The sequence below is a fragment of the Rhipicephalus microplus genome, chromosome 4 (assembly GCF_043290135.1).
Source record: "Rhipicephalus microplus isolate Deutch F79 chromosome 4, USDA_Rmic, whole genome shotgun sequence".
NCBI lineage: Eukaryota > Metazoa > Arthropoda > Arachnida > Ixodida > Ixodidae > Rhipicephalus > Rhipicephalus microplus.
In genome coordinates, this window is record NC_134703.1 from 135,786,725 (window position 1) to 135,798,436 (window position 11,712).

Sequence of the window (11,712 nt, forward strand, 5' to 3'; positions counted from 1 at the left end):
AAGGGCAGACGGACACACGGACGGACGCGATAATGAATTCTCGGATGGACGGAAGCCAGAACCAAGTGATAGAGGAAGCACGGACCGACTAATGGACGCTTCGCCCATCTCATCATCAATCACAGCGTGGATATGCAGTTGTTTTTCAAATACGATAATCTTTCTTGGGATATTGTCTGTTTAAAAAAGTGGTTAACGAATTGGAGTACTTGGTACTTTACTGTTAGAAAATGAAAAGGGGTCCCAGATCGTGACGTATTGTCTCTGAACGGAACAATCAAATTGCAGATGGATAATTCACGTCTGGTGTGTTTAGAAAAAGTGTTTGATTTTGAGTACTTAGTACTAAAATATGGGAGAGAAGTTAGCCATTTCTAAAGCGAAAGGATTACCACACAAGTTGGGCGGGGGTTTAGAAAAGTGGTTAACAATTGAGACTACTAGGTACTCTACTATGGGGGAGCAGGAAGCCGTGCCGGGTTCTAAGACTTCATGAGGACACTTAGTATAGGCAAGGTATGTGTGTTTAGAAAAAATTATTGTCACAGACGTCAATACCTTTCACCAGAACACTTTTTTATACATACAATAACGATGATAACAAAACACACTTCAATTACATGAACATGGATATGACATCACGTGGAGAGAACATGTACATTCGATGGTTCACAGAAACACAGCCACACAAAATTATGTCAGGAAAGGGAAATACACATATGAATATTCAAAGGTAAAGAAAAGGCACATATGCACATATACAGAAATGTTAACCTGTCCATCAAATAAAACAAATGATCCACCTGGACAAAGTTCAAGCACTTGCTCAAGGTCCACGCATCTTGAACTGGTGGCTGCGTTCATAATTGTGAACGTAGTCGATCAAAAAGCATATATTACGCATGTCCGAGGTGCCACATCAGTTCGTATGTTTTAGGCGGTGTGTTTCTTTAGAAAAAATGCCTAGATACCTAAATATAAAGGCCGTAGTAATGTGTTGGCTGTGCTAAAAATGCGACACTATGCATGAAACAAGGCTGGTAAAAGACTCATGTTTTGACGACATTTGCAGCGAATTAGGGAGCCTACATGTGCGCGCGTCTCCGTGTTTTAGGGTGGTACCAGCCTTTGACCCACTACTTGCCACTCTGCTAAAAGACAATGTTGCCAGTACCGCTTTCCATGGCAACAAGCGCCATGTTGGTTCTTGCAACGCTTTCTAGAGCAGGCGTTGGTTCTTGCGATCAAGCGTTCCTGCGCCGCCACTATCTACCAGTGCGGGTGTGCAAGCTGCGGTATGAGCTGCTTGTGCACATCGCTATGAATCCTATAGCATCTGCTGTGACACCATCCTTGCGCTAAGTGCTACTACAAGAGCCTTGAAGTGAGAATTCTCGGGTGCTGCGTGCCGCAATGTACAACCATATGGAGGGGTGTGAGATTGTTCTGGTCCCCGACTTGTTTGAACCGACGGAAACACTGGATTGCGCAAGTTCTACGACACTGCTGTGAGCCAACTGCTTCCTCACGCATTTGTGAGGTGAGTGCCTGTTGTATTGAGACTCGCGAGTTCATTGAGTTTATCACCGCATTTTCATGAAATCATTTGCTTTGCCATGTGTAAACGCCGCGCCCGCAAACCACCGACAGACACTCGCGTTCACATGTTCCTTTGATCACAGATGTGTGAGAAGTGCAGGTGTAGACGCCGACGAACGCGTTTCAAGTGTACTCGTGTACAAGTGCAATGCAGCAGCTAAAGTTTGCGCGTCTTATCACGGGGTATCTTTTTTCGCATAAAGGGCACATTTGCGAGATGAACAGCTACCCTCGTTTAAATATACCAGAAAAATTTTGGTTTTAAAAATATAGAATGCGACAAATTTACTCTTCGGGTCCATTCGTTGTATGTCTGCTTGTGTGTCGGTCTGTCTTTATGTCTGTGCTAAACACTTCTGTTTCTGTGCACAAAAGATTCTGGTTGTTTGCTTTTAACTCAAATCTGCCGCGTGGGAGAGTGCGGTGCAGCGTCGCAATTTTTTTTTCTTTTGTTTATCACCACAAGCATGACTTTATGAAGTGATCAGTTTTATTTAGTGCTGTAAATGGATTACGTTAGTTTATTTCGCACCCTGTATGAGATTTCGCATTCTTGCTTTGTTCAAGCCCCACTTTGAGGACACAAGCTACGAGAAAAGAAGGCAGGATGGTTTAAAAAAACTAAGGCCAGATTGAATCCCGACGCTGTTTTCTTTTCACCATAAGTGAGCTCAATTGAATGTGAATGTTTTATTGTTTGGAGTATTCATTGCTCGTGCATACGTTTAATGATTTTATACAACGCATGTGGATTTGCTCGGGCTTCGTTAAAAAGACTTACACAAAGGCCAGAGTTAGAGCGTGATTTTTTTTTTACAAACTCAATAATGCCTTCTTTCTTGCAGTAGTGAGTGGGAAATCTCAAATTGTACTTGTCAACTCTTTCAGCTCTTCCAGTGCAGATTGCCGCCAAAGAATCGGAATGCTCTGTCAAACATACCATCTCCGCATCCTGATATTTCAAGTGACAGAGTCGCAAGTGTACAACCCAAGACGGCCAGTGCTCAGGTATCTGAGGTGGCTCCAGTGCCGAATGGCACTTCTGAAGCAAGCTTGGAGCAAAACTGTGCCTCTGCAGATTTAGCCAGTGCTCCGCTAAGTCTACATTCTGGTGAAACCACGAGTGATTACTACCATTACTAATAAAGATGTTCCTTGTTGATCACGTGTCTTTGTCTTCTGTCAATCCTCATTTACAGGTTTGTTGGTAGAAGGGGAGAGGGTTAGGTGCGATATGACTGAGTTCTCTCATTTTCGCCAGTGCTAACTACCTGTAAGGTTTCCAAGCAGTCCATTGTAGGGATTTGCATGGAGGAAGTGAACTTCCTGCACGAAATTTTATTACGCACTGAAGCAATATATAAGGCACGAGGGCATGACAAACAGGGCATCGCAGTTATTTGGCGCGGAGAGAACATCACGAACAATGCAAATGTTTCAACCACCTGCCCCATGGTTACAGGCACCATCATAAATTATACCGTGCACTCCTGCCCTGCACCACAACACCTTTGAACTGCCTGCAGTGACAAGGTGACGCTTGCTTCAAGAATTGCGCGCACACGTTGAGCTAGGTTCACTATCATATGAAGGTCCACCGCCACCCAAATATAGGGCCCCTAAACTTTCGTTCCCACTCGCCCAATACGACGGGTTTACTGCGAAAAACGAACTGTTTTCGAAGTATATTACACAAACTCGAGTCCCTGAACACAGAAAACCTCAAAGAACAACCCTCTTACTTTAGAGCTTGCTACGTAAGGAAACCAGCCCAATCCTGCAGAAAAGCACATTACCTTCGATGCAAATGAGCGACTTCCAAGAACCAACATGGCGGCCCGTCAAGGATGGCGGCTGTGCACGTTGGTGTCCACTCCGAACCTATTAGGTCACCATCGTGCACTCAGTATCTCGTTAGCTATGAACTGATGCTTTTATTTCGTTTAGATTCACATCCTTAGGCTTCAAGTGCAAAGTATTGGGGCCATGTCATCACCGCCATCCAAAACCATATTATAAATTAATCGATGTGGCAGGCTTCTCTAACTCACTGTCAGAATCTTGGAGTCTATAGAATATTTGTTTTTTAGTAGTTTTTATCAGCCATAGCTCGCGACAATTGACAAGGCAGCAGCGGCGGCACACGCTATCCGGCTGCCACTGAGTCTTTGTCCCTCTGCGTTAATGCAGTACGAGACAGACTTGAAGATGCTTGTGTACTCCCGTGGTGCAGTCCCGAAGGCAGGTGTTTATTCATTCATCGCCAATCGTTGACATGACAGACTCGTAGATCGGTGATGGGTGACATGCTGTTATGCCTGAGAGTCTTAACCGAACTGCATTGTTTTTCCAAAGTATTGAAGTTGGCGTCGTCTGATGCAAGTGGCTTCAACTCGACAGACTGACTGATACAACCAGTGTCAAATCCAGCGAGTGAGCTGTCTGGTGCAACGGGCGTCAACCAAAGCGGCAGTTTGATGCTCTCCTTGGCATATTTTGCGGTGCGTCTGACGCAACGAGCAGAAAGCCCCCTCACCTGATTCCAGCCAGTCTGACGCAATCCACGAAATCTCTTGCGATGTGTCCGATGCAACACGCGGCAAGCCCAATCACCCGTGGGTCCAATTCTAGCTAGCGGCATTTTCTGATTGGAGGCTTCGAACTACTCGCTGACGCAAGGTTTATTCAAGGGACTATAACAAACAAAGCTGCGTGAAGGCCAAAAACAGCGACTGAAGAAATCCCGGGTCATCGCCGCACCTTGGTCATCACCGTAGCGCGTGTCTCAGCCGGGAGCTGAGACACGCGGTACCAAACAGTGCTTAGGCATCTTACCTGCAAAAACAATGTGCGACTTCACCGCATAGCTATGGTTGCTAGCCGGACATATGCGCAACTGTGTCGCCGTAGGTGTCATATAAATTGACTCTACCATTGCCGAGAACTTTGCGCTTTCTTGCGGACAATGTGCAAATAATAATCTGTGGCACTGATGGAGCACAGAGCAGTGTTGCGGAGTTGGCACTCCGGAAATAGAATGATTTTGGAAATGGCCCACAATTTTTCGACCCCGCAATGCAACGGGAGTAGAGTGGAACCAATGCACGGAAGAATGGCATGTGAATGGAATGAGGCACATTTCGCGCGGCATGGGGTGGGAATGGAATTAGTCTTTTCCCGAAAAGAGACCATGTTTTCATCAATTTGGTGTTTTCGAAACTTCAAAAAGCAGTAAATCAGACAATAAAATGTAACAATAAAGCAGCGTTTTTAAAATAGCTCAGCTGATTACAAGCAATGTACATTGATAAGCAATGCGCCTACTACACCTCTGTCTTTATATCAACTGTGTTCCTCCTAAGTTTATCTTTATTCTTCGCGTAACCCCGGTCTATCGGAAATACAGCAGCAGCATCCTCACGTTTTAAAAGTCCTGAGTTCAATTCCATGCACTGTAGTCTTTTCCTGGAATTTTAATTCTTGCGTTTTTTTGTGTATATCGATATGTATACATATACGGGGAGTGCCCCGCCATGGTGGTCTAGTGGTTCAGGTACTCGGCTGGTGACCCGCAGGTCGCGGGTTCGGATCCCGGCTGCTGCGGTTGCATTTCCTATGGAGGCGGAAAATGTTGTAGGCCTATGTGCTCAGATTTGGGTGCACGTTAAAGAACCGCAGGTGGTCGAAATTTCCGGAGCCCTCCACTACGGCATCTCTCATAATCATATGGTGGTTTTGGGACGTTAAACCCCACAAATCAATCAATATACGGGGAGTGATGGTGACGCCCAAGTTAATGCCGATGCCGGTAATTATAATTATTCCGGTAATATATAATTGCATTTGCAATAAAATAACGAGGATGCTTAACCATTTTTCATAATGTAAGCCTGATAACCAAAGAAGTATTCACCAATTGTCGAAAGTGTTCGGAAGATAAGGCATTCGGGAGATCATCCAAGGAAATCAGGCATTCCAGAATTTTGAGCCCAGGGCTGGCCATTCCGCACTCCTACTGCTCCTAGTGGCATCATTGCATTATTATCGTTTTTTTAAATCCTTTTTATACCATCGTTCGGTTCCCACAACTCGGCATGTATCCTTGTTCGCTTCGCTAAACAAAGAGGACAGTGGGAAGAAACGTATTTTGCTACACCCTTAATAGCTACTACTGGAATATCACACTCAAATTAGTCATGTGGGCATGAGTACTTGTTCTATTAAAGTCGAACGCCACAGCGCATTCTCTAGGTCGAAAATCACAAAATCTTGCGAAGGTGAAGTTCTAGAAGTATTCTTTTTGGCCAATACCCATAAGGTCATCTGTCCTCTACGAGCCATTGTCAATGAAAAGATATCTTGGCAGCATCTCGTCAGCTCCTACCTGCAACGACACCTGAAATTATTGACACCTGATGACCCCTTCAAGCTTAAGTGTTCGGACGTATTAGTGGGAGGCCTGTTGTCAGGTATGTGCGCTGCTACTATCAATTTTCGGTTGATGTTGAAAAGTTGTTTCATTCTGCCCCGCACAATGAACTGTTTCTGCCCATGTGGGAGGCCATTGACTTTTTCAAGGTAGTTAACTTTCAAAACAATGCTCTAACTATAATAGAAAATTTTATGGAGCGGCCTCAGTGCTACCTGCGTGCGACCTTAGTGAAATTTGGTGATTTTACAGTTGTCCAAAGGATGGTTATATGCATTGGGTCCTTTGTGGCCCCTGTGCTTCGTGAAATATTCTTGGCGAAATTCCACACGAAGCTACAAGATGAGCTCCTGGGACAACCTATAGTTAATGTCGGCAGATATGTTTACGACTTCCTAGTGATGTTGAACATAAAGGATAACTGTTCCCCGACCTCAATAGTAAATAACATTTTGGACTGTTTTAAACAATGCACAAGTTCATTATCATTCACCCACGAACAACCAGCCACATATGATTTGCAGTTTTTAGATCTTAACATTGATTTCAATCAAGTTGACCACGTTTGCTGGCAGTTTTCCCCACGGTCAAAGAAGTGCCTGTTACTCTTGACTCTTCTCAAAGCAAGCTATTAAAAAGGTGATAGCGAATTCCTGTCTTAGTACCTCACTCAGCAAATCATGTCCACATAAATTGGCTTGCAGTTTCCAGAATCAAGTAAGACGCCTACTCCGTCCTGGTTACTCGGCCAGCCTGCTGATGGTAGCAGGCAGTACCATGTTAAAGAAGTTCTAGCGGTTAGGTGCTACCAAACTACGAAAAAAGGGCCAACGAGAACGGTTGTAGCCCTGCCCTTTGTGTACAAGATGTCGCACAGTCTGATGAAGATTGGGCGCAGCACGGGTTTACGTTGCTCTCACGGCTCCCTGCAAACTGGTAAACTGTGTCCCGTAATAGGTAGTTGTGAGAAAAAAAGGTTGAACAAGAGTGGTTGCGCAAAAAGAAAAACTGCCACGCTGTTTGTATTGTGTACTTCAGGGGTTGTGTACGTAATACCCTTGAGCTGCGGAAAGTGTACATTGGGCCGACAGGCCGATGTTTAAATGATAAACTTAAAGGACATGCTTCGACCTTGAAGGTATAGCATGTGGCACGCACTTGTCGATGCACTGCAGGCATCGTGGTTGCAATCCGCAGTTTGGCAGCACGAGGATTGTTTTTTGCAAATTAAACTCAAATTGACAAGCGATATCATGGACGTCGAACGATTAGGGCAAGCGCAAGCAAGTGTATCAGTGTTCCCTCGGTTGCGCTAGATGAAAAAGATATGTCTGTTTTGAGCAGTTGAAGAAGATAAACATACTCTTTGGGGCTGACGCTTTTTTAGGGGCGAAGCTCCTTATACGGCAGCCGTTCGTCCCTCGTAGTCGTAGTAGTAGTCATAGTGTGAAACCAGCCTTACATTTTGACCTCTAAGGTGGTGCCGGTGAGAGATTTCTTTTGTGCGTTGTTGAACAATAAAAAATTCACAGCGTGCGCGTTAACTGAAAGCCGAATGCTCCTGTCTCTCATTCGCCATTAGCAGCCATTGGCATGTACATTGAGCACTGTCTGACAAGAAAGGGTTGCTACGTTATACTCCCTGGGTGTAACATCCTTAGTTTTAGAAAGGTTTTGCGAGCGTTGAGCCGCAGTGCCATGAATACAATGGACTAGTATACACCATTACCTCGAGGTGGTTAAAGGTGGGAAGTACATACGAAGTGCAAGCCGTAAGAAAGTGTGCGTGTGCCACCTCTCGTTTTGTCCTTAGAATGTCCGCTGGATGGCGGTGCATATGCGGAATATATGATGAAAAGATACGAGATGGTCGTACTTGGAATGTTGAATAGATGGACGAACGGACACACAGACGGACTCACGGATGGCTGCACCGACGGATGGACGCATGGACCGACGCAGGGGCGGATGCATGGACGAACGCAGGGACAGACGCACAGATGGACGTGCGGACGTTCGAACAGGCGCATGCACGGTCGGTCGAATGGATGCACGGACGGTCACACAGATGGACGCAAGGGCGGACGGAAACAAGAACGAATGGACGGACGGATGCTCCGCCCCACTCTCCATCATTCCCTCCGTGGATATGCTGCCTTTTTAATTGATAGGTATTGGCGCTAGCGCATTTTTCTGTTCTAGTGCAATGATTTTTTTTGATAAATTGCAGTTGTTAGTTGAGCGTCTTTTTTGTCAAGCGCTCTCTTTCTTCCACTTAGTGCGCTCATATATTTCTACAAAACAGACTTCATTGACACGAACATGAATATGAGATGACGTGCAATGAAGCATGTATAGAAAACGTGTCTAATGATTTACAGTACTTGGTACTTTTTAAGGGAAAGCAGAAAGACATCACAGTCTAAATACTCAATCCGGGAGACTTCACATGGCTAATTGGACCAACAACAAGATTGGACGTTTGCACAGTTCCAGCTTTCTGAGCCGTATTCGCTTTCTACGTACTACATATTTGACAAGCCTGATTGCTGCTTGATTTATCGTACTGCATTTTCTTCAAATATATCCTCTGTGCTTGCGAAAGACGACAGCGACTCGCGTTATATTTTGAAACACTGCTTTATATAATGTTCTTGTTAGTGGAACACCGTTACTATGAGCATTTAGAAAATTCTTTATTCCAAGTATAAGCAATATTCTCCATTTATATGTTCATTCTTGGCTGCAGTGGAGGCTGTAAAAAATGAAAGAATGCGCCATTTTTCGCAACACGAGAGGGAGCACTGCACTGGACTGAAAGAAGGGAATTAAAATACTATGTGAGTAGTATAAGCATGTGTCACTGTGGCCCTGCTAGGGTTCAGCCCTCCACTGGTAATGTAAAACTTCAAGCTGCATCACCCTCATTGTCGCAGCCTTGGGGACCACGCGTTGCTTAGAGACAGTTCCTGCGACATACAGGAATCCGAACCAGCCTCAATGGGAGTGGCGTCTCTTCAATTAGTACGTTTTCGTGGTGCCTTTAGAGCACCAAGTAAGTGGCAATAGTACCAGAGCCGAAACCCAAAATTTGATGGCCTGCAGTGTTAGCGGTTTCGTGCGGAAAGAGGTTGGTTGGGGGTGGTAAGGTTATTTAGAAACAGAAAGGAATTCATGAGAACAGTGATTAGAAAAAATGAAGGTATGTTTGACGGAAAGTTGGTCTGTCAGCTACCTACACTGACACACTGAGGCCCTAAATGCAAGGGGTCATATAGGACTGTTTCTCCTATCATCGAAAAGCTTACCCCGTAACGCACTGTTGTTTTGATGGTACGCTGTTATTATATCACGTCATTGTAGTTCTGACAAGCCGATAGCAATGTTTGTCACTGTGGGTACGTCCATGTCGAAGAACCAGTAGTAATAATGATGCTGCATGCTAATTGCATTTAAAACAAAACCGCAACTACATTTTAGACACACTTCGCTTTCGTCTTAGGTCGATAACTAAAATGACATCAACCAATCATTTTCTGGAACTTAGGTCCTTGTAGAACTGCATATATTCACTATGCATGTGTCTGATACTGTGAGTCAAACTCTCCGTATTCTTTCGTGGCCAATTATCTTCCGTCGCCAATTTCAATTAGACCATCTAGGATGGACTAACGGAAGCGAAACTATATTGGCAAGTTTCGTCGCCTATAGGGGGCGCAGTGGGTGATTCGATATGGCGCCCACAGAGAGTATCGGAGTGTGTCTTTCACAAAATGCCAAGTGCTTCTTTCACAAACAGTACGTCTTTCTCTCGATTTCATAAACATTTACGTCTTTGCACTCGGCGTCTTTCACAAGAAGCTGTGTGCGTCTTCACAAGCAGTTACGTCTTTTTAAAGCATATGAAATGACATAAGCTGCTCATCCTCGCTGCGCTGTCTACAACTGTGCTGGTCGACCTAGTGATGGCATACTCGGTGCAGCCCAAGATGTAAACATATGCGTTTCTTACGAGGCGAGATGTAGCGGCGACCACAAACTGGGGCTTGACGCAAGCAAAAGTAAGATATTTTCGTTTTATTACCTACGTTTCTGCAGAAGTAGTCGGTGCTGATAAAGTGCACGCTGCACACTTTCATCTGTGATGTGACCGACTTGCCAATTCTTAACTTCACTATCCATTCCTTTTTTCTCGCTTCATCTCTTGGGAAGGTGGTGGTGGTGAAAACGTATTTATTTATTTATTTACAGGAACTTTTCTGCGGATAAGCTCCGAGTAGTCGGAGATGCTTGGCTTGCGGGGGGGGGGGGGGGGGGGGCTTAGTCCAGGGCTCCCCGGTTGATCAGACTCAACTGATCTTCCAGCTTCTCGCTGGCCAGCAGCTCCACCCATCGCTCCGCTGTTGGATTTTGTACTGGTTGTAAGGCTGTAATGGCCTGACACTCCCACGTGACGTGGTACAGAGCGGCTTTAGCTGAACACCATGGGCAAAGAGGAGAGTATGCCGAGGGGTGCATTTTACTCAGGATGTGCAAATTTGGAAACGTGCCGGTTCGAATTTGCCTCCAGCTGACCGATTCCTGTTTATTTAGTGTTCGGTGTCTCTTGAGAAGGAATTGAGGCTGATTGTCGTCGATGCTCTGTTTGTACACTTCGGCAAGTAGCACACGCGATTGCTTTTTAGGCCTTTAAACTTAGGCATTTTGCGGCTGCAATGACGAATCGAACAACACAAAGCAAATGCACCCAGGAGCGCCGCCGCCCCACCGACCGATACTATTTGAAACAATTCACCGGTGGCCGCGGGGTGGCGTAAAACTCTATGAAACTTGCGAATTGTAACGGCGCCTCTACAGCGAGAAAGAGAAGCTGACAAAGAAAAAGGACGAGAAGTTTGTCATCATCTTCCGTATCATCAACCCATCCAGTGTTCTGTCGCTGAGCGTTCTCAATAAACGCTTCCAGACTTGTAACAAGTCCTGAGGTGCATGACTGAACGTTGTTATGAATTCGGCTTTGATGGCATCCCACCGCTGCCACCACTGTTAGGAATTCGCTGTGTTTCGATGGTAGCGGTAGCCGAGAGTGGCGAGCAGTCGAACAAACTTCGCTGAAGCCGTTGCCCGAAGGTGGAGTAGGGAGGCAATCGTTGTGAAAACATCAACAGATAGCAACGTTTACTATAGCAGCTTATAGTTTTTTTTACAGAGCCGGCCAGCATGACGACGTTGGCTGGGGCTAAATCCTCAAACATCAGGCCAGCACGGCCTTAACTAACGTTTTGGTCTTTTCTCTGACACCAGTTCCCGGTGCTTGGCGGAGAAGGCGAAGCTTTCCCAGGAACTGCACAGTGGCTCGGTGGAGGAGGTGACGCTTTCGCCGGAACTTCACGGTGGCTCACCACCGTCTGCGTGGAAGGTGGCGCTGGAAGGGGGGAAAGTTCGCCGGAACTGCGCTCGTTTCTCGTGAAAAGAAGCGCTGCCGAACGAGAGCCATGCCTGTGGCATAACAGAATTACCGCCGCCAGACAACTCATACGAAGTTTTGAGCCATCTAGCGTGGCTCGGAAGGAGGGATGCTGGTTGACCGTTGAGAATTCTAGCTGTTCTGCTCTCTCTGCCGGTGGTAACTTGCATAGCCCCACAGGGGATCACTGGAACAGCGGAGTCAAGCACGAAGCCAA

At 45.7% G+C, this 11,712-nt stretch overlaps 1 protein-coding gene across 1 annotated transcript in view; it reads left to right on the forward strand.

The window, feature by feature from the left end:
* Positions 1 to 11,498, forward strand: part of LOC142814418 (uncharacterized) — a 107,042-nt gene extending 95,544 nt beyond the window's left edge. Inside the window, exon 2 of the mRNA XM_075893177.1 lies at positions 11,333 to 11,498. Coding sequence (XP_075749292.1) covers positions 11,333 to 11,498 — 166 coding nt within the window. The remainder of the gene's footprint in view (positions 1 to 11,332) is intronic.
* The last annotated feature ends 214 nt before the right edge of the window (positions 11,499 to 11,712 follow it).